General features: G+C 44.5%; 1 protein-coding gene across 3 annotated transcripts in view; it reads left to right on the plus strand.

Annotated features, from left to right (window-relative positions):
* The window catches only part of LOC138915056 (ATP-binding cassette sub-family D member 2-like), a 57,947-nt gene extending 41,906 nt beyond the window's left edge, over positions 1–16,041 (plus strand). For 2 of the 3 annotated variants that reach the window (XM_070261199.1, XM_070261198.1), the window contains 4 exons: positions 10,628–10,731; positions 11,602–11,693; positions 13,884–13,997; positions 15,678–16,041. Coding sequence is in view for 2 of the 3 variants with exons in the window: in XM_070261198.1 (XP_070117299.1) it covers positions 10,628–10,711 (84 nt within the window). In the remaining variant the exon portion in view is untranslated. Of the gene's footprint in view, positions 1–10,627; positions 13,998–15,677 lie in introns of all 3 variants that reach the window. The other variant, XM_070261197.1, reaches the window with a different exon arrangement.
* Positions 16,042–23,831: the final 7,790 nt, after the last annotated feature.

Consider the following 23,831-nt stretch of genomic DNA (forward strand, 5'->3'; position numbering starts at 1 on the left):
TTTATCTGGGAAAGTTTTTATTTCTCCATCATATCTGAAGGATAATTTCGATGGATAGAGTCTTCTTGGCTGAAAGTTTCTGTTTTTCAGAATTTTGAGGATATTGTTCTGTTCTCTCCTAGCCTGTAAGGTTTCTGCTGGGAAATTCGGTGAAAGCCTGCTAGGGGTTCCTTTGTAGGTTATTTTCTCCTGCCTTGCTACCCTTAATATTTTTTCTTTGTCATTTACTTTTGCCAGTTTCACTAACATATGCCTTAGAGAAGGTGTTTTTACATTGATACAATTAGGAGTTTGGTTAGCTGCTTTCTTTTTTTTAAAGATTTTATTTTTTTCATTTTTCTCCCCACAGGCCCCTGGTACATAGTTGTATATTCTTAGTTGTGGGTCCTTCTACTTGTGGCATGTGGGATGCCGCCTCATCGTGGTTTTGATGAGCAGTGCCATGTCCACGCCCAGGATTCGAACCAACGAAACACTGGGCTGCCTGCAGCGAAGCACGCGAAATTAACCACTCAGCCATGGGGCCAGCCCCTCGTTTAGAATCTTTTACTTGTAAATCCAGTTTCTTCCCCAGGTTTGAGAAGTTCTCAGCTATTATTTCTTTGAACAAGCTTTCTGTTCCTTTCTCTCCCTTCTTCCTCTGGCATATCTATAATCCTTCTGTTGCATTTCCTAATTGAGTCGGATGATTCTGGGAGAATTTTTTCATTTCTTTTTTATCATAGTTCCGCCTCCTTCTTCTGAAGCATTTCTATATTTCTGTCCTCCAAGCTGCTGCTTCTGTGTTCCATAAATCAGCCCTGTTATTCAAGGACTCCAGATTTTTCTTTATCTCATTCATTGTGTCTTTCATCTCCAACATTTCTGATGGGTTTTTATTTATAGTTTCAGTCTCTTTTGTGAAGAATTCTGTCTGTTCATTAAATTTTGTTCCTGATTTCATTGAACTGCTTTCCCAAGTTTTCTTGTAACTCATTGAGTTTTTTAATGATAGCTATTTTGAATTGTCTTTCATTTAGATTGTAAATTTTTGTGCCTTCAGGACAAGATTGATTTCTGGGTGCTTGTCATTTTCCTTCTGGTCTGGAGTATTAAAGTGTCTTTTTGTACTATTTCAGGGGGTGGATTTGTGCTTCCCCTTAGTGGAAGTATCTGATCGCAGATTCTACCTACTACCAGTGGGAGGGGCGGGAGCTGTGTATTCTGAGCCCACTGAGATCCCTGGCATCTGTGCCTGTCCTTTGGAATCCGTGCTGACTGGGCACATCTGCCATTGCCCGCTCACTGCTGCTGCTTTAGAAATGTGCGTGCATGCGCTCTGGTAGGAGTCCCTTCCTCTGGCTGAGCTGGTGTGTCAGGTGGAGGGAGAGGCGCTTTGTTTTGCATGCAGAATCCTGGGGGCATTCTGCTCTACGCTTGCTGTCTCCCCCCTGGGGTGCTTGCTTGATAAAGATGCCCCTGCAATTCCTTGACCTCCTCTGTGTGGGGCTTTCCCACAACTGTAGGCAGCTCCAAGAGTAAAGGCATTCCTGCGGAGAGCTGCCCCTCCCCACTCTCCTCACAGAGCCACATGCAGTCCTGTGCCCTAGATCACCATCAAGGAGGAAGAGGAGATCCCCTTACCTCCTTCCACTTCCTCCCGGGGGTACAGCAACTCCACCTTCAAATGTATGGCTGCCTGGGTCTCTCAGACGTCTGTTGTGTTGTGTGAATGTTCTCTGTTGGTTTATGAATGTCCTTTGCATTGTGTCTTGGGGAGAGAGTCTAAGGGAAGAGCTCACTCCACCATGATGGAGGATGTCACTGGTTTTTTGTGGGTGTGTATGTAAGCCGCCATTAGCATGGCAGATGGGTGGTGTAGGTCCGTACCTGGGAACTGAACCTGGGCCACCAAAGCAAAGTGTGCCAAACTTTAACCACTAGGCCACTGGGGCTGGCCGCCAGATATCTAGTTTAAAATAGCCAAGTGTCATGAAACTTTCTAGTTTAAAAAGTCACTCATTCTTTAAAATAATAACCTGATGTCTAAGAAGAGATATTGAGATACCACTACCTTATTGTCTTTGTACAGTATTTAAAACTCATTCCTGGATGGGCTGTTTCTGCATTCGTGGCTAAAAGCTACAACTTCACTATGGCCGCCCCACAGCTCCTTTCCTTCCACATGCACGTTTCAGCTCACGACTGATGCTGGATGAGGGTGTTAAAGACTCTGAATCCTCTACTAAATAGTTTCCATACTGAGGGAGATTTGAGTTCCTTCGCTCTGATGAAAGAAAGTCTATGCTTGTGAGATTTCTTGAAATATATTACCATGAATGGTTCCACCAGTCTACCTGTAAGCTCTAAAGGTTTAACTCATGGAAGTTCTTCTGGTTTTCTAGCAGGTAATGGTAAAATATTTCTGGTTCCTAGTGCTATTGAAAGTCTCTGTCTACTCTTGAGTTTTTACATCTAGGTGAGTCTGGGGAATGGCTCATCAGAAAGTACCCACTTGCTATTCATGATTCTGAGCTAAGTAGATTGTGAATATGTTGCTCTGCTGCATAAAATTCTCCAAGAGTTCCCAACTATGTATAGTGTCAGGTAGAAAAGCCTCTCAGAATAGCATGTGAGCTCTTTACAATCTGGCACAATCTTATCATTTCAGATTCATGTGTATTCACTTCCTGTCATAGATCTCAGACTCTCACCACACTAAACTATTGATCTCTTTCTCCAAACCTGTCAGGAAATTTCAGACCTTTCTACTTCTGCTCATATACTCTTCCTTCTGCCTGTAATGCCTTGCCTCTCAGTGGGAATTGATATTTGTCCTTCGCAGTGGAACAGAAATAGCACCTCCTTTTTCTAGTATTTCCGATGCCCAAAGCAAAATTCATGACACCATTTTCTTTGGCCCCGTTGCTGTGGCCTAAATGTTGTGTCTCCTCAAAATTCCTTTGTTAAATCCTAAAGACCAATGGGATGGTATTAGGAGGTGGGGCCTTTGGGAGGTGATTAGGTCATGAGGGCAGAGCCCTGAGAAATGGGATTAGTGCCCGTATAAAAGGGGCTTCAGGGCCGACCTGGTGGCACAGTGGTTAAGGGCACATGTTCCACTTCGGTGGCCTGGGGTGCACCCGTTTGGATTCTGTGTGCGGACATGGCACCGATGGCAAGCCACGCTGTGGTAGGCGTCACACATATAAAGTAGAGGAAGATGGGCATGGATGTTAGCTGAAGGCCAGCCTTCCTCAGCAAAAAGAGAAGGATTGGCAGCAGATGTTAGCTCAGGGCTAATCTTCTTTAAAAAAAAGGAGGGGGCCTTCAGAAACCCCTGTAGCCTTTGTCTCACGGAAATTATCTTCTACTGAATTTTTCCTCCCTTTTATTACCTCTGTTCTCTGCCTCCAGAACCCTGATAAAAGAAAGGGCAGACATGTGTGCTGCTTCACATTTCTCTCCTACGTGCCATCATTCTGCCTTTGGCTCTGGTCTGCAAGACTCCACTGACTTTATCACCAGATCACTGACATGTTGTTAACCATCCCCATTCTCTTAGTCAGTCTGTCCACTGAATTGTTTTAGTGTCAAACATATTTTTAATTCCCAGGCACTCATTTTTGTCCTCTGATTACTCCTTTTTTGCAGCAGCAGTCTGTTCTTACTTTTGTATGTGCCATCTTTCCTATCTCACTAGAGTCATTTATTACTTTTTTAACATTGTTTTGTTTCCTGAATGATCTTTATTTCCTAAAAACACAATTATTTTACTTGTTAATCTTAATGTGAGTCACGTATGTGATTTTTTTTCTTCACATTTGTTGACCCTTGGCTGTTAGTTCTTGTTTGTGAATAAAGATCTAGGCTGTTAAGCGGTGGGAGTTCCATTTGGATTTGTGTAGATCTCTCTGCCAAGAAACTGCTCCCTGGATGAGCCTGTACTGGTGGGTCTGGTGCCATAATTGGAAAATGACAGTTCAGAGTTGTGGGGGTCAGCCGGCTGTGGAGAGCAAGTCAAAAAAGGGAGGACTTGACTTGAGCAGTGAATTATCTTGATGTGTTCCTTCTTGAGAAAAGCTGTGTTGCCTCTCCTTTTTCATTAAGGTGCCTGCTGGATGTTCCAGAGTTTCCTCAAACTCTGCTTTGCTTCCCATTCATGGTCCTACACTCAAATGAGGAGGCATCTGCATGTAAGCAGGTCACTTTCTTTAGCCTGCACAGCTTGGATTTTTATGTGGGGACCAAAAGCCTCTGCTGTCTGCTGTATATATTTGGGAGGAGGGCAGGGAAGAGAGATGTGGTCCAACTAGCCCAGCCTTCCCAGATGCAGTCTTTTAAATCAAAAATATTCATCATATGTATATATATCTATATCTGTATACACACACACACATATATATATACACACATATATTGAGCAGTATGATAAGAGTGCCAAAATGGCTGAAAATTCTGTCTATCCTGTGTCCATGCCCCTCTGCAATGTGACTTTGGAGCCCCTCCTAGCAAGAGGTGGCATTTGTTTCTCCATCTCCTTGAATCTGGCTTGGCCCTGTGGCTTAGTTTGTTCATTGGGATTCTAGAACAGTGACCTGAAAACCGCTTGCACACTGGACTTGCTGTCTCTTGATGCCCTTATAAAGAAGATATGTAAGGGGCCAGCTTGGCGGCATAGCTGTTAAGTTCGTGCACTGCACATCGGTGGCCTGGGTTTGCCAGTTTGGATCCTGGGGGTGGACCTACGCACTGCTTATCAAGCCATGCTATGGCAGGCATCCCATATATAAAGTAGAGGAAGATGGGCATGTATGTTAGCTCAGTGCCAGTCTTCCTCAGCAAAAAAAAAGGAGGATTGGTGGCTGATGTTAGCATAGGACTAATCTTGCTCAAAAGAAACTCAAAATAAGTAAAAGACAGGAAAGTTAAAAATACATTTTTTTCCATATGAATTTTGAGCTATCAGAAGTAACAGTCCTGGGGGCCAGCCCAGTGGCTCAGCAGTTAAGTGTGTACGTTCTGCTTTTGTGGCCCAGGGTTCACCAATTCAGATCCCTGGTGCGGACATGGCACTGCTTGGCAAGCCATGCTGTGGTAGTCATCCCACATATAAAGTAGAGGAAGCTGGGCATGGATGTTAGCTCAGGGCTAGTCTTCCTCAGCAAAAAGAGGAGGATTGGCAGCAGTTAGGGCTAATCTTCCTCAAAAAAAAGTAACACTCCTGTGAAGAAGCCCAAGAGGATGACGAGAGGCATGTGGCCCATTTGCTTCTGTTGCTCTGACCAACAGCCTGCCAGACAAATAGCATGTGACAAAGACTTCCCTAGATTATCCAACCAGCAGCCAATCTACAGCTGACCATGGATGCCTGGGATACAGAGACTGGGAGAGATGTGCTGAGTTCACGCAGATAAGAAGAACTGCCTAGCTGATCCAAATCATGAACTAAATAAGCAGTTGTTGTTTGAGACCCCTAAGTTTTGGGGTAGTTTATCACCCAGCAAGAGCTAACTGATACAAACACCGCATTGTATTGATGTTCCAGCTACTGTAGATACTCTGATAAACAAATTAGATAAGGCCTCTGTCCTCAGGTGACGAGGAACAAAGAAATAAATGAGTCAGACAACTTCAGAGATTCACACATGCTCTGAAGGAAAGCAAGCAGGGTGATGTGACTGGCTGGGGTTGGGATCTCATTTAGATACTGTGATCAAAGAAGAATGCTTTGAGCAGCTAAAGTTTGAGCCAAGACCTGAATGACAAGGAAGAGCCAACCATGTGAAAGTCTGGAGGTAGATTTTTCCAGACAGGAAACAGCAAGTGCACAGGCAGTGAGCTGGGGAGATACTTCACGTGTTAAAAGGACATAAAGAAGGTCAATGAAGCTGGAGTTGGTGAGCAAAGGAGAGAGAGAGGGGAAAGATGTAAAGTCAGGAAACAGACCTTGGGGGAGGACTTGGCCTGTGATTAATTTCAGTTACCTTCATGCTTGTGCCCTGTCTCATCTCTGTCCTTGATGTTTGTGGACTAGGAGCTTGGAGCTCTCAAAGGACCCCTGTGGGAAGGGTCCCTCTTTTCTCCAGCATTTTGGTCTACATCTTTCTGTGATCTGTTTTCATCAGTCAGATCTATCTGCTTTCTGTCTTCTCGGATTTCTTCAAGATGTCCTCCAGCTGACTGCCATTCTAGTTTACTAGCATTACCATGGATTCATTCTTTTTAAAATACAAGATGGTTTTTGGGGGCATTTTTAAGGACCTTCGTATATATTAGTCCCCAAATCACCATCTTTAGTTGAAATTCTCATATCTCATGTTTAAATTTGGAGCTCTAAGCCCATAAATCTCCTATCCCCCTTTGTTATCCTATCTTTTTCTCTGTTTATTCTCTTTTCAGCTTGTCTTTACAGTGGCTGCTGAGAGGCCAGCCCTCAATGGGCTCTTTATTCACTATCCAAGAAATATGTCCTGAGAAGCTTTTATCTGCAAACAAAATGGAGGCCCTTCTCACCTACCAGTTGCCCCTTTGCAGCCACTTGCCTTGCTCGGTTCCTGCTGAGTTGAATACGCTCATCCAAACACCCCCTGCTGGGACACTGAGGGGACACAGGGTCAGTTCTTCCCAGTGCCTTCCACTTCACTAGACACTTCAGGTGTTTCATTTCCTAGGGAGGTTTTGATGTCTCAGAATTCATATGCCATAAAACTGTATTTGAACACCCTGGTCTTCCATCTATCTGTCTGTGTATGTTCTATCTTCATTGAGTTTTGGGTGCCACAAATCATTAGATGGCACATAGGATGTCATACCTGGGAGGGCTGGTCCATGTTACCCTTTTGAGAACAGGGGACGCTGCACCCTTGCAGACCAAGAGCTTGGCCTTCCTGGACATTTGTAAAGTTTCCAGGCAAGGAATCTTCACTTATCTCCCTAAAACAGATAAACATACTTTTGTACAGAGATGAGAGCACGTGAAAGGTGAGACTAGCAATCTTCAGGGCCCAGAGCTTACTCATGATGTTTTCTTCCACAAATCTGTTGGGTCCTTTGCAGAAGCCCAAAGTACAAAACTCTTTACCTGCCCTGCATTTGCCTTACAGGAATACCACTACACACTTCCCTCCAACCCAGAATCAGAGGCCAGAGCACCTTGAATGAAGAGGAAAGGAGGTCCATATTCTCTTTTCTACCCCAGGGCCATTGCGAGTGCTATTCCCTTCACCATTCTCCGTGCTTTTCCTCCAAGCCTCTTACTTATCCTGGCTCTTACTTATCCTTCTGGACTCAGCTTATATGCTGCTTGCTCGGAGAGGCCGTCTCTGCTTTTCTGATCTTCCCTTCATTCCCCAAGTGTAGTGGATGCTGCTGGTGCCCTGCCCGGGTCCCCTTCACTGGTGGCACACTCTTTCCTCAGTTGCTGTGAGTATTCATTGCTCAAATGGAGCTGCCTTGCCTGGGAGGTTACTCCTGGCCACAGGGGACAGTCAGTGGCCAATGATTGACTGGGGCACAAAAAGCCGGAAGCCTGGCCTCAAGGTGGACCAGAGCCTTCTGGGATACGAGGGAGAAGTTAGTCTCCAGCTGAGACAGCCCCTTTGCTTAGTTTTCTTCTCCTGTCTGCTGCTTCCCTCACACTGCACCCCCTCCAGAGAGCCCTCCTCCAATAAATCCTTTTCACTAGAATCACTGTCTCAGGCCCTGCTTCTGGAAAGCCTGACCTAAGACACTGAGAAAGCTTTCTTTAAGAGGTTTGTCTGTGTATTTACACAGCGAGGACAAGTTTTCTCTCTGACCCCTGCGCTTCTAACAGTGATGGAGAGTCACGTGAATGGACTCGGATGTGAATAGTCCCCCTGGAACTGGCCACACAGCAGCTCCCCGTCTGAGGCTCCTGAAGAACTTCTCTAGGAGGTGGAAGGGGAAGAAGAAAAAGAGACACTGCACACAAGCAGTTCACCGAGAGGCTGTGCTGTCATTTCTGAAGCAGAGCTCTTTGACCTGATAAAAAGGGGTATTTTTTAGAGGCTTTAGTAAAATCATTTAATCTAAAATTCAATATCAATGCCGCTCATTAATTTTTAAGAACCCCATATCTGTTCTTTCCCTGAAGTGAAACAAATTTGGTTAAGGATGGATGTTTCTGAGTTTATTTCCTACACAGTTGAAAGCTCAATGCCATGGTTAAGTCTCTTGTCCCAAAGGTAACCCCTTGGGAGCCACAGCAATAGCACAAACTAATGAAACAGGAGGAATTCATGTTTGAAGAGCCAGAGCCTCTGGAGACATTGACTCAATGGCCTGAGCCCCACAGGATGGTTTCGAATTGAGTTCCTATTTAAATGTTTTTAAACACCAGTCCCGTGTCACTTACACATTCAATACTTAAAATTTAGATTATCTGGAGGTGACTCTTGAGGTTTAACAATTGTGACATTTTCTTGAGGCATGAATTCAACTCACACATCCTACAGAGTTGGCAGATGGTGAGTGAACGAGGTGACCACTGAGCATCTACTTGGCATGTGTGCAGTAACTCACATGAAGGGATTTAAATCTTTCCAACTGTGAATGTTGCTAACAGAAGGGCAGAGGTGGGGGAAAGAAATGGCAGGTGTTTGAGGGTCTGCAAGACCAAAGCTCTCACAGCTGTTGCGTGATTACTATAGGCCCTCCATGTCAGCCACCACAATGGCTGCTTTAGAATCTGATTTTCCAGATGCACAATTAAGGATACAGAGGCACTGATGTGCTGTCTTAAGAAGAAGATGGAGCTTGGGTGTCTGTTAAATTGGAATTTGAAGGTGATCAGGGTTGTGATCCCCTCTCTGATTTTCCCAGCTTCTCGCACCCACAGTTGAAGAAGCCGTGTCCTGATAGTCTCAGGCAGACTAGTTCCACCAATTCCTTATTCCCAGTGCAGGTTTGCTTTCCTCTCTGCATCTTTCTTTTCTGTTTATGACACCACCATCTTAGTTGCTGAAGTTTCCAACCTTGACCGTAGGCCCCTGTACGTTTGTCCTTCTTATGTCTTCTCCTGTCATTAACCTCAGGGCCACCTCCACCCCTTATCTTCTGGCTTTGATTCCTTGGGCTCCTTACGGGATGTGACCATCACTTCCATCCACTTGAATCCTTCATGGACCTGACCTCGCCTTGGACCTTTGGGTGACTCTGAGTCTCTCCTCCTCCAAGAGCATCATTATGGGGACCCATTGGGAAAATCCTCTACTTTGGCTCTGCTCCCAAGGTCTCCTCCTACAGCAGCATGTGCTGCCTTTTCCCTATCACGGGAAGCGTGTGAGATTAACTGTTTTGACTCCTTTCCCTTGTTTTAAAGAAAGCAACACCAAGATGTGTGTTTCCTCCCAGAAAGGCTAGAGATAGGCAATAAGGAAGGGGAAAATGTGTCTGCAAATCTGTAGCTTAAAGCTTCGTGTGTTTAAAAATCATTCTTGTTTGTCTTTTATATTCCTATAAAATGCATAGAGAGTTTTATCCATCAGTATTCCAGACAAGATCAAAGAAGCCTATGTTCTGATAGCACCATTAAAGAGGAGGGGCCCCTCTCTCCCTGCTGCCCCTGAACAAAGGCTCCCGTGAAAGCTAGGACAGTCGCTCTGACACCTGCCCCATCACCAGATGAACCTCAAGAGCTCTGGGCCGAGGGGTGTCCTGACTGGAGCCAGAACACAGGAACAAGGGAGGTTATAAGACCTGAATAGTACTTGGCATTGGATTTGATAGACACTGCAGGGACTGAAAAACTCTTTAGCCAGTTTTCTTCTTTTACTATCTCATAGTTTGTATTTCATTTCCATCAAATGGCATGAAAGCATATTATTGGCCAGCGAGAGGATGAAACCCTGATGTGGACCTACCCTAAACCTAGTGTGAATTCTGAAATCCTCATGACTGATCACAGTGACTTCTCCTTCCACCTCTTCATCTCTGTTTTCCCCTGGAACCTGTTGTCTGTCTAGCTCAGGATCTCCGTGCTCACACCTGTCTGGCCTTGCTTGTTTCAGCCCAAGGTTAGCCATTTTGCTGGTTCTCGTGAGCATCCCTGATGCCCTTGCCTCTGTGAACTTCCATGACCCCTGCCTTCCCATCCTCAGCCATGCCACTCATGACCCCCTTCAATATCTAGAATGTCAGGCCACACCGAATAAAATCACAAGAGTTATTTGCTCTTTATCTAGTTGGCCCTTTGATGGTTCTAACGTCCTCAATCCTTCACTGGTTGACCACAACATATTCTTAAAGTACTCCAAACCTGTTCCACTCTGATCAAGGTCCGTATTCCATCCCCACTGCCAAACTTGGCAAAATCATGTTTTGTGGGGACCAAGTCCATCAGAGTGAGTTTTCTCAAAATCTCTCTTATCTACATCAAATTCATTTTTGTATTTGCCCCTCTCTTGTTTTTCTTCTTTCCTCCAATAAAGAAATTTCCCTTGGTATTATCTAATCAAGTTGAAAATGTACATGGTCCCTGACTCAGTATTTTTTTCTGTCTCTTCATCTCCTTGCTTATTTTCCTGTTGACTTATTCTATGTATTTTTTTTAGAAGATCTGTTTAGTTCTTAGGAGGATGAAGCTGCAGAGAGAGCCATGCTAATTATGTGTGTCCCTTTCCTCCAGAATCTTAGCCTCCTCCAAAATAGACACAGAGGTTGGACACTGTCATCCTGGAACTCAGAGCTCAGTGGGGAAGATGGAGTATGAATAAAGTGTTACAATGCAACGTAAGTACTATAACGGATGTCCACTCCAGGTATGGGTGTGGCACAGAGCAGCGGATGAACTCAGTGGGGGTGGAGGCAGGAAAGCGTTACAGTCAAGGAACAGCTGAGCTGGATCTTAAAGAATTATTAGTTCAGTGGACAAGGTGGGGAGGTAGCCATTAAATATTTGTTAGATTAGTAAACGAAGGGCATATCCCACAGAGAAAACAATGGGTGCCAAAAGAGTGACGAAGTGACACAGCTCTGTCTCTTGAGGAAAAGTGCAGGCTCAGTCTAGCTAAAGCAGGTGGGAGGAAGAGAGAGCTGGCAAATGGGCCTGAGAGCTCAAAAACTAAAATAAAGAATATACCTAATAAAATTAGATGAAGGAAATAATACTGATAAAAGCAGAAAATATTGGTTCAAGAAATCATAAAAACAGTAGCATTAACACTTAATTCCAAGAGTTGTTTCTTGAAAAGAAAGAAAGAGCGAGAAAGGAGAGACAGCAAGAGACCAGAAAGGCAAGAAGAAGGGATGGAGGGAGGATAGAAAGAGGTCTTGTAAGTTTAATCAGGGGAAAAGGAAAACACGTACAAAGTAAATGTATTGAAAGCATATTTATAGAGGGCTTGATACTTCCCAGGTCCTGGGCAAGGTGTTGGGGACAAACAGCTGTATAGACAGACACGTTGTCTGCCTTTGAGGAGCTGAATTTTAATGAAGAAAGTGCTTCTTTAAACACGTAACTACACAGACAAAATATAACCCACTAATTGAGAGATGTGAAGGCAAAGTAAAGAATACAGTGAGAGGCTGGAGCAAGGTCAGAAATTAACTGGGGGTTGGGTGCTGGATCGTGAAAGGCTATCTGAAGATGTGGCATTTCAGCCAGCATCTGGGAGAGGAGGATGAGTTAACCAGACAAAGAGTGAATGCAGAAGCAATCCAGGGAGAAAACCAGCCCGTGTGAAGGTCTTGAGGTAAGAAAGTCCAAGTCACTGGAAGAAGGTGAGTGGGGCTGCAGTGAACAGAGGAAGCAGAGAGTTTCCAAGACTTACAGGGAGGGTGCCAACAGTGTCAGTTTGGCCAGGACCAGGGGGAGGGTCCTGGCATGTAAGACTTTCAGATTTAACACTCGGACAGTCCCAGGCAAACCTGGATGAATTTGTCGTCCTATTTACAGGCCTCATTCAAGATTTTGGACCTTAGCAGCAGAACAGTGTGGCAGCCATAATCGAGGCAGCCATAGTGAGGATGGAGAGAAATGGACGGATTCAAGAAATATTTAGATGTAAACTGGCAGAACTTGAGGACAAAATGATAGCCAGGGAAGGGGTTAGGGCAGGGGGAATAATCTAGAATGAACCGCAGATTTTTCTGGCTTTGGAAACCAGAAGGATGTGCATTAAAAAGGAATGAATCCAGAAAGAGACGATTCTAAAGTTGTTCTTTGACATTAACTGTCAAGTGAGAGCTCGAGGTTTGATCACATTTGAGCACACAGGAATAAATTTTGGTACCCTCCATCTCTCCCACCCCTCGGATTGAAATAGAAAGTGGGCCTGGTAGAAACCCAAATGTGCTCCAGACAGAATTTGGAATTCAGTTTGAACCTGTAAAGAAGTGGAGTGTTCCTCACCCTGATAAGGGGACAAGACAACATAATAAGTAAAAGGAAAACTGGAAGGCTTTGTTACAGATCGCATTCAGCCTGCATTCAGATGGCATGTCAAGAACTGTATTACTCTTGTCCCCTCGTCCAACTCTTAGACTCCCATAATTAACCCAGAGGAAGTTGTAAGTGAAATAATTATGCAGTCCTTTCAAAACTAGACACTTAACACATGTGTTATAGAAACCTTATAAAAAGGAAACTGGATTCTTGTAAATTTTAAGATTATATTAATTCAGACAGAAAGACACTCCTATGAATTTTCACAAAAATACTCAAATCACAGAGTTTGTTCTGCCTGCCATTGAGATGTGGGGGATTTTGCTGTGTGCACTAAATTCTCTTCTTCTTCTTTTATTTATTTACTTATTTATTTCCTTCTTCTCCCCAAAGCCCCCAGTACGTAATTGTATGTTTTAGTTGTGAGTCCTTGTTGTGGCATGTGGGACGCCACCTCAGCATGGCTTGATGAGCAGGGCTATGTTCGCACCCAGGATCTGAACCGGTGAATCCCTGGGCTGCCAAAGCAGAGCACATGAACTTAACCACTCGGCCACAGGTCAACCCCTAAATTCTCTTCTTTAACTGCCCATGTCACGAGAGCACAAGACTAGAATGAAGACAAGCAGGGGAGACCAAGGATGAGAGTTTATTGAACATGAAGGTCTCATCCACATTCAAAAGCACAATCCCGGTGAGACCTCAGTCATGTATCTAGATGGGTGAGAACTTGCTTCCAGTGTCCCTGAATCCCAAATGGAAGGATGCTTTTCCTGTATGTGGGAGCCAAATGCCAGGGCTGGGAAGGGCTGCCAAAATCATTCAGCCCAGTCTTACATCTGCAGTCTGTTTTTCAACACTCCTTCACTCGTTTATTAATTTAACAAATATTATTGGCACCTGCTGTATACACGGCACTCTTCTAGGGACTTGGGATCTGGTGGTGAACAAAACAGACACCAGTTCCTCCTGTCGTTGACATTATGTTCTAAAGAAAGGATTCGAGTAGTAAACAATAAGAATAAGCAGTAAACGTAGTGAATAAGTGAGTTACATAGTACCATAGGTTGGAAGGTGAAAACAGTGCAACAAAGAAATAGGAGGGCAGGGAAAGAGATCCGAGGGATGGTGAGGGGGCAGGGTGCAGCCTAAATAAGGTGGTTGAGTAGCTCCTTGTGAAGATGATGTTTGAAAGCAGATTTGAAAGAGGTGAGGCAGTTAGCCACAGGGATCTCTGGGAGGAAAGCCTGGTTGGTGGTTTTATTTCCCTCCAAGACAGTCCCTAGTGCTCTAAAGTGGGATGTTTAGCAAAGTGCTCCACTGGGTTCAGAAGCTGGGCTTTGCTCAGGTCCCAACCATGAGTTGTGTGTCCTAATCAGTTTGTTCTAGAGTACTCTATCTAAATAGCCCACCACCCTCACAAGTCCCCTGCTCCCAGAGCCCCTGCTTCGGCTCTCCCTGTTGTAGGATAATGGATGTTGTGGAATTGTCTGTTTAGATGTCCAGCTTCTGCAGGAGGAAGTACAGAAGCTCCGAGATTAGACCACACAGGGTCGAAACCTGCTTCTGCCGCTGACTGGCTGTCTGTCCTTCATCAGGTCACTTAACCTCTGTGAGTCTGTTTCCTTATCTGTAAAGACAAGATGATCATGTCTGTTCAATGGGGGTGTCATTAGTATTCCCAGAGAAATTGTGTGTATAGTGCTTGGCATGGTGCTTGGCACACAGTAAGCATGTAACTAAAACTAAGACTCTGGTGGTGCCCACTCCAGTGCCATCTCCTTGAGGGCAAGGCCCCTCTTGTCTTCCATTCTAGTTGACCAGTGCCTGGCATAGAGCCTGGCCTGTGTAAGGATGGTCGTGAGCAATGGAGTGCACTTTGCCCAGGAACACCCAGGAGAACACACCCAAAGCCTCACTGGAGGACTCAACCTCCTCGTCTGGTTGGTAAATAGCCACCCATCCATCCGTTCACCAGGATGACGAGTTTATACACCCACACCAGAATCAGATTTTTCCTTTTCTTTTCTTTCTTTCTTTTTTTTTTTTGTGAGGACGACTAGCTCTGAGCTAACATCTGTTGCCAGTCTTCCTCTTTTTTGCTTGAGGAAGACTGTCGCTGAGCTAACATCTGTGGCAGTCTTCCTCCATTTTTTGTATGTGGGACACTGCCACAGTATGGCTTGGTGAGCAATGTGGAGGTCCATTCCTGGGATCTGAACCAGGCTGCTGAAGGAGAGTGCACAAACTTAACCACTATGCCACTAGGCTGGCCCCCAGAGTTAGATTTTATTCCTCTTTTTTCCCTGAATTGACTGTCTTGGGAAGAGAAGAGTAGCCAGGTAAGGGGACGTGTGTGGGGAAGGTTTCTTCCCTACAAGAAAGACTCTAATAAATGAGACTGTTTCTTATCCAAGTTATAGTATTTCTTGGCACTTTTTTCTTTCAAAATGTGTTTTTTGTCTAAAATTGAAGCGTAATAATAATAATAAAATTCTCTAGAGTGTCAGGCTCCAAGTTAAAGGTAGGCTGTGATTCTGTATATAGAAGAGCTTCATAAAGAGAATCAGAACTCTGATCCCAAATGCCTTGCAGTGTGGGTAAAAAGGTACCAAATTAAAAAGACTGTTACCAAGTTTCCTTTCTCACTGCGTTTTGAGTTTCAGCACTATAACGGCATGGTGCTCAGACTCTGTCAGTATGCATTGGACTCTGGTGGCTAATGTGCAAAGTCCATAATTACCCAGCCCTTCTGGATGACCCAGCAGGAACCAAGTGGTGAGGACCTGCAGGCATCTCTGAGCCTCCTGAGGTTGAGGGCCGGTGGGTGGAAACCCCATTCTGGGCCAAGGGAAGTGGCAAGATAGTCATTCTTGCTGTGAGCTGGTTTGAATACAGATGTGAAGTGAAGAGGTGATAGTGCTGTGACACTGTCTGCTGTCCAGGCTTGTGGCCCCAGTCCAGCCTGTAGCCTGTCATTGTGAATACATCCGAGGGACGGCTGTGGCAGTGACTCCTCCTTCCACAGCGGTCTCCTGGCCTGTCAAGGGTGTGTCCACAGCTGAAGAGAAATCCCACCAGTTTTCCACTTTGCCCTGGAACAAAGGTTGACCCAGAGCCTCTGAGCTAATTCTGGCCACTGCTTGTTCTGTCAGTAAAGTTTGACTGGAGCACACCCGCGCTCGCCCGTTTATGGCCTGTCTGTGAGGGCTTTTGAGCTATGATGGTGGAATTGAGTGGTTGTAGCAGGGGCCTGCAAAGCCGAAAATGTTTATCATCTGACCCTTTACAGAAATGTTGCCAACGCCATTCTACGTGAATGAAGATGTGTGGAGTGCTTGCACCCAGAGAAGGTTGTGAGATCGTTGTCATCACCCAGACGTGGTAGCAGACACCTGCACTCGCACTCAGATGAATCTGGGGCTGGCCTGGGACCTCGACACAGACATCTGGTTGCAGCCGAAAGACATCGTCCCTCACCTTAAATTAAGGACGTTAACGTGAAATTGACTGGTCTTGTAGTTTTGTTTGTACTTGATTTTTAAGTTTGTTTTGGTTTTAGAGTTGTGTAAGAGCTAAAAGAATAAGGAAGTTTTACCAGGATGTCTGTTTGTAAATATTTAATTTATGTTTGAATAAAAGTAATTCAAGTGACACTAGAGCTCCTGGAGCAGTTTCGGAGGGGGATTTGTACATGACTCAGGTTGGAGAAACATGGCTGAAGCTTCTCCCTCTGCCCTTCACGCTGGCTTCCCTGCCTTCTCTTCTCTCTCTGCTCTAAGCTATATCCTTTAACCCGAGGCTGGCAGACATCGTCTGTGCAGGGTAGATGGTAAATACTTTTAATGATCTCTGCTGTTTAGCACAAAAGTGGCCATAGACAAGGTGTAAACAAATGAGCATGGCCATGTTCCACTAAAACTTTATGGATGACACTGAAATTTAAATTGCATTTAATTTTCCTGTGCCATAATACGTTCTTTTGATTGGTTTTCAACCGTGTGAAAATGCAAAAGTCATCCTTAGCTCATGAGCAGGAAAATAAAATGACAAAGGACTGGACTAGGCACATAGGCCATAGTTTGCTGACCCCCGTCCTTTGATATCAATGAATGTGTCTTTCCAAACAGTAGATTTTATTGTGTTCTTGCTTAAAAATCTGCACTTGGACCCATGTTTCTTATTGGGTTAAGTCCATTCACCAGGCATAGCACTTCCTCCTTTAGGATATTTTTCCAATCCCATTTTCTTCTCTAGCCCTTGATGAAATCTGTGCTCTGAACACATTGAACTCATTATTGTTCCTCTGTTTTCCTGCCTTCTTTTTTTTCATGACATCTTGCCTTTTGCATGCAGTCTTAGCCCAGTACACCTTTCCCCTCATTCTCACCTGGCAGCGCCCTAAATGTTCCTCCTGACCCATCCCTCCTGCACAGTGTCCCATCTGCACAAGCACCGCAGGCTGCTCCCTCAGGCACTCCCACCTGGTACTCAGTGTCCTATTAGAGAGAGCACTTATGAGGGTGAATTCTAATTGTTTATCTGAGGGGTTTCTTGCCCTGATCACAGGAGCCTTTTGAGACAGAGATTGTGGCAATTTATCAACATCTAGCAAGGTATCCTAACACCAAGTAGATGGTCAAGAAACATTGGCTTAGCGAACGGTCCAGCAGTTATTAGTAATAGAAATAACAGCTACTATTTATGAGTCCTTTTTATCCTTCAGACACTGTACTGAGCACTTTGCGTGTATGATCTAGTTAGTATATCAGGTTCAATGAATTTTCCCTCCCTCTCATTGTTTTTCTTAGGTCACAACTCCTTAATGTCATAAGGTACTTAATGTATATTCAACAGTGGAATTTTAGGCATGGAAGATAGGCTGATGGGGGGGATATTTAGGTCCCTTAAATCCCATTGGCTCTGCTGCATGATTAAGCCAATTCCACCTTCTTGCCCTATAGTAGCCCCATGCCCTGAAACAAAGAAAAGCCTACCAAGTTCTTATTAAAGAAAAGATAAAAATAAACTGTTGGCACTTCAGCAGACTTCTGCTTCAGCTTTGTCACTGGGTGAGATTAGGGGTACGCCTGCTTTAGTGGAGTCTCTAGGACATCAGTGATGCTCGGGTTCGAGTCAGAGAGGGCCCCAGGGCCCTGACTGTGCCTCTCCTCCTGGCTGAGGCAAGAAGAGGCCCTTTGTTGGGCAGTGGCTGCTTTCCAAATGGAGAGTCCTTAATGACTCTTCGACTGCTTTACACCCTGAGGATAATGAGTAATGTTGCTGCTTGGTGGTTCAGCACCAATGTTTCAAAGAAGATACACAGAAGATGCAACAAATCCAGAATCTGAACCCGTCCCAGGGAGGAAAAGGTGTCTCCTTCAAGGTTCAATAGAAGAAGTCCATCCTTCTGGGAAATGTATTTAGAGGGGAAAATTTAAATAAATATATAAGAGGCCCTTGTGAGTTTTTGTGCAATTACAATTCATTTTTGTCTTGTTCTTCCATGGTTGAGGATACACGGTAGGAAGGTCTTTACAAGGAAACATAAAGTGCAAGTCAGTGGAGATAACAGAATTTTTCTGAAAACTTGGGATAGTGCCACCTTTTCTAGCTACTTGTCCCAAAGCTCCTTTCCAGAAATGTTCACTGGTTCATTCCTAGCCTGTGGCATGAACTGTGGCAGATGCTGGGGCAGTGACAGAGCCGACTCAAGGGTAGAGTCTGCCTTTGCCCCGTCTAGGCAGGAAGACTCTTCCCTAAACTGAGTGAAGAGGGGAGGCTCAACTGTTTGGAGCTGCTGTTGAGCAAGGATGAGAGAGATGAGTACAGAGAAATGCTCAGTGAGTTTGACAATGCTGGAGCAAGAGTGAGGTTGCTTGAGGAGCGAATGGAAAGAGAGGGAGTGGAAAAGATGGGTGTAGACAAACTGTTTGGATAAAATTTGCTCTGAAAGTCAGAGTCACAGTGGCAGTAGCATGCAGGGTAGGGTAAGATCCAAAAGAGACTTTTGTGAGCATTTTTTTTAGTGGAAGAGGCTTATCTACCTAATTTCAAAAGAATTCCTGATGGCAATTGCTGATCTTTTTTCTGTCCTTATAATGTCACCTTTTCCAAAACGTCATGTAAATGGAATCATACAGTAAATCCCTTTCTGAGTCTGTCTTCTTTCCCTTGGCAAAATACATTTCAGATTCCTCCACATTGTTGTGTGTCTCAACGATTCATTCCTTTTTATTGCTGAGCAGTATCCCCCCTGTATGGATGTACCACTTTCCTTATGCATTCACCAAAGTGCATTTGTATCATTTCCAGTTTTTGATGATTGTGAAGAGAGAGCTGCAATAAACATTCACACGCAGATTTTTGTGTGTACATGTTCCCCTTTGTCTTGGGTAAAGACCCAGGAGTGGGATTGCTGAATTATATGATAATTGTATGTTTATTTTTACAACAACTCCCGAGTTATTTTCTAAAGTGGCTTTGCCATTTTGCTAAGTGTAATTTGTTCAAAAATTAGTGACTAAAGTTAAAATTTATGAAACCCCAAAGGCAAGGACCTGGTAAACAGGGAGAGGGCAAAGATACAGAATCGAGTGGGGAAAGGTGAACCTTCAAATTCCCAGAAAGAAGCAAATGGGATGCAGTAAAGAGGAGCAGGTGATGGCCTCACACAGAGGAACACCACCTTTCTGAGAGAGGAAACAGGATGGGTGGGGGTGGGTGCAGTTATTGGCTTGTTAGCAGAAAGTTGAGAAGTTTCTATCTTTGAGGCAGAAACTAGCAAAAGAAAAAAGGGGAGGTGGAAGTTTGAGAAGAGTGGAGATTTAAAGCAGTCTGCAGAATGTGGGGAAAAGAGCTGCCTGGAGAAATGTGGTAAGATGTTGGGCAGTGTTGGGCTGGTGATCGGTGATACCAGTCTGCTCTCTGGAAGCTAATGAGTTTATGATACCAGCCAGAGAGTAAACTGAAGTGCTGGACAGTTAATCCAGGCTGGACAGACAAGCAAGTGAAGGCAGGCGAGGATGATGGATGGAAAGAAAGTCAAAGAGTTGGTTCATTATTAAGTTCTTGTCCCAGCTTCAAACTCACCTGGAGCTGGGACTGGTAATCTGAAAATGACATTTCTGCATGGCCAGCCAGTTTCTTATTAGACTGTCCCAATAGAGACAGAGAGAGAGAGGGAGAGAGAGAGACAGAGAACACTAGAGGATGATTGCAAGGCTGAAGGTGGGAGAAGGGCCTTGCTCATTCCCGTGTTCCTGTTGTTGCTGCGACCATCCCCCTTGCAATGCTTCACCATGTTGTCAGTGACGCTTCCTTCTGGAAGCTGCAGTTGAGTCCAGTTTGCAGCTCTTCCAGCCTCTCAGAGCCAGCTTCATGGCACCCTCTCCAAGGCAGCCGCAGCAGCCAGCAGTGCCCCTCCTCTGAGATCTGGGCCCTGGGCCCATGGGCCCTCCTCCAAGCTTCCATGATTCAACACGCCCAACTTCTTCCCTTTGTTTTCCCCTTTCTAGTGGTACTAGCTGCTTCCTGCAGTTGCTCCCTCCCTTAAGGTTAGAATTTTGCCTGTTCCTTTCTCAATACCAGTTAACACTTTTTAGTATTAAATTGTTTCTGTTCAAATAAGTTGTGTGATTTCTTTCTCTTGAATGGGCCCTGAGGGCTCCAGGAAACACTGAACTGGTGGTACCTAAGAAGTGAAAGAGCATAGTAATAAAAATATTTGAGGCAGTGAATTGGAAGCTTAGGAGGTCTGTGTGCTTGAATTAGTAACTTAGAGTGGAAGAGTGTGAGCGTGATGACCAGCTAGCTGGAGGCTGCTTTGGTCAGCAGATGGCTGAGCTGGAGTGGAGGGTCAGGTTACTGGAGATGAGGGAGTCCCAGGCCTGAGATGCATGGCATGGCCAGTGAAAACAGCCCAGATGACGACGGGGCTGGGATGGAGGGGAAAAATGTGTGCCAAGAATTAAATAGATAACCAGGCAAATTCTAGAATGTCATTCGATGAAAGGGATATGCAAAGAATAGGCGGTCAGAGTTGAATGACCTGAACTTCAGAAGAATAGTTTTTTCTTTGTTTTTTAATGAGATGAGGTTATAAAATTTTCCTGACAGGTGTGCAAAAACTTGAATAAATAAAAAATAGATATCCAAATCCTGGATGGAAAGTCTTCATCCTCTCCAATCTTAATCCCAATAGGACTTTCTGGACCTTGATGACAAGTTCCTAATTGTCATCTGTGCGAATGTTATGCCAGAAACAGAGAGGAGAATTTTGAGGGGAAAATGAGGGGGAAGGAGCTTTGAATAGATACTGCTATGTATTATACAACAGCAAATCGGTGACAAAGGAATACACAGATCAATGGAACAGACTGGAGAGTCTAGAATTAGATCAAAGATAATGATACGGAAGTTTAGAATCGGATAAAAGTGGCATTTCACGTTTGTGGAGAGAATAATTTGCAGATAATTGCTTAATCATTTGGTAAAAAAATGTTAGACTTATGTAGTTGAATACATAAAGGAAGCAAACATTCTTATTAAGTTACAAAAGGAATGGGGCCGGCCCCGTGGCTGACAGGTTAAGTTCGCACACTCTGCTTCGGTGGCCCAGGGTTTCGCCAGTTTGAATCGTGGGCGCAGACATGGCACCGCTCATCAGGCCATGCTGAGCCGGCATCCCACATGCCACAACTAGAAGGACCCACAACTAAAAATACACGACTGTGTACCGGGGGGCTTTGGGGAGAAAAAAGGAAAAATAAAATCTTTAAAAAGTAACAGACTATTATGCTGATATTTAAAATGACGCTTCAAAGAAGTTTCCACTCATTGTCCCTATGGCTGTTCCAGGCACAGGCTATTATCTATGTTGACTCCACATCTTGGATGTAACAGGCAAGTACATCCCCTCCTTCCCCAGCCTGTAACATTGTAACATTGAAAATGATAGCCTAGATTCTAGAAGGTACATGAAATGGAAATAACTGATGGGAAGGTTCAAGTCATTCTGAACATTTTCAAATGCAGCTTCTCCCCAGTTGAAGGGTGTCCTGAAGACCCCATGTCCATAAGACGGGCTTGTGGTCATCCGTTTTGATTCACCTATTTGATCTCCATTTAAAAACCATCTCTTCCAAGTCTTGTAGCTTGGAGTGGGATGGGGGGTCAGGAATTCCCTCAACATGTATCTGGCTCCAAAAGTGGGCACATGACAGGGGTCTGACCTGGCCAATCAGGGCTTTCAACCATCAGAGCTGGGGCAGATCATAAAGAGTTGATGTGTTTGTCGTGATTGACATCTTCAAGCTCCTGGATCCAGCTGCACCTGAAATCTACCCCACTACTGTCTAGAGGTGCAAGCTACAAGCCCTTAGACATTATTTTATTGAATTAAGCCAGTCTTAATTGAATTGGATTCTTTCCCTTGAAACTCCAAAGAGTTCTGACTCACAGGGTAGAGAGGCACAGTCACAATGGCAAATATCAGTCTCCTTTGCCCTCTCGCTCTACGTCAAGCATCTACCTGAACTTTTTGTACTCGAAATTTCTCCTGATAGATAGCTATACTAACAGCTTTCAGCCTGCCTTAAAATTTCATACCTTTTGGAATACATTTTTATAAGTATTTTAATTAGAAGGTGGGAGAGAGCAAATTTATACAAATCCTTGAAAAGTCGTTTAGCAAAATATAGTAAGAACCTTAAAAAAATAACCCTTTATACTTTGTCTCAAGAATTTCCCTTTTTAGCATCCAACCTAAAGACATACTTAGTAATAGGGGTTTATGCTAAGGATCCCTGGGAAATTAGGAAAGACAAGAACCTCAATTGCCAAGCTGCCAGTTCTCACAGAGACTAGAATGTTGTTTAAGCTCAGCTCATCCAGGATTCCATGCTCCTACAGACACTAGGCTATGCTGCCCCCCCTCTGAAACACATTGCTCCCCACCTCGTCATAATGGTGACTGACTTACTCTCTACATTTTATTGATCCTATTGTTACTAAATGCTCTCTGCTCAGCTTCTTGGTACCCTGTAGCTTTTGCTTATGGCATCAGCCACCTCAAAGTCTGGTGCTGCCCTCTTCCTGTGTGTCCTCAACCTCACCACCAACTGCTGACTCTCTCTGGCTGATGTATGGTTCCTGCTGACAGTAGTTCTACGGACCCATGGCTCCCGATGAACAAAAGCTCCTACTGAAACACGTCTCCTTTTGACCTGTGGCCTCTGCTGACTCATGGCTCATGCTGACTCATGGTTTCTAGAGATCCACGGTTCTTTCTGAACCTTTGCTCCTGCTCATCCATGCGTCCTGCTGACTTACATCTTCTGCTGACACATGTCCTTTGCTGAAACATAGCTCCTGCTAAGCCATGCCTTCTGGTCACCATGGCTTCTGGAGGGAAGAGGAAAAGAAGCCAGCCCTTCAGAAGATGCAGGGCTCCAGGGAGCGAGACCTCAGTTCGGGGTAGGCTTGGAACGTCAACAAAGAGCTGCGGCACTGATTGTGGATGCTGTCTAGGAGGGCAGTATCCCCAAACACACACTTGCTGCGCCCTTCCCCATACTGAACCAGCTCCATTGCCCATTGTCAACCCCACGGTATCCGAGAGGGACCGTGAAAATCTTCCCGTCCTCGGCTACTGGAAATAGACTCACTTTTTGCAGAAAATTCCTCACTCTACTTCTTCAAGCATGTTTTCTCTGTGGAGCTCCCAAAAAGCCAGTTTTTGCAGTGTGTGTGACGATTTTTGAGCACTCTAGAAAAGTTTGTCTTCTGTTTTAAAAGAAATAAGTTCCTGTAGGGGAAATAATACCTGAATATGAAATATTAAAAAAGAAAGATGGCAGGAAACACAGATTTATAGATTCTCAGGGATAGAAAATGCCCTTGAACTTTGAACTCCCCATCTTTTGTGTGAGTGTCTTGCACAGCATGCTGCCTGAGAACAATCCAGCCTCTCCTTGACTGCCTCCAGTGAGCACGAGCTTATTCATCCTGGAGCGAGACCATTCCGTTGTTGCCTCGTTGTCATTATGGCAGAGACTCCTCACACGGGTCCCAGTATCTTTCCCCCTGTAATTAATTCAGCTGTAGGCACTGACAAGGGGGACAAAAGGTGAATTCTCATATCACAGTTCTTCAAATATTTAAGTACAAACTATTGGATCACTCACTTATTCATTCTTTCATTTCCAGGGACAAATAATTATCTAGCCCCAAATGTCATTAGTGCTAAGATTGGAAATGCCACCCTAGCCCAATCTAACATAAAGTGAAATATTATTGTTCCCAAAGAAGGGATTTACCGGACATGAAGGACTATTTTTCCTCAAAATAATCTTGAGGAGTGAGGGGAGAAAACGGCAGGCCTGAAAGCATTTTTTCTCTACCTTTACCAAAGAGTATGAAAATGAAGTTCTCGCCAGCCTTCAAT

This window comes from Equus caballus, chromosome 2, assembly GCF_041296265.1.
Source record: "Equus caballus isolate H_3958 breed thoroughbred chromosome 2, TB-T2T, whole genome shotgun sequence".
In the NCBI taxonomy this organism is placed as follows: Eukaryota; Metazoa; Chordata; class Mammalia; order Perissodactyla; family Equidae; genus Equus; species Equus caballus.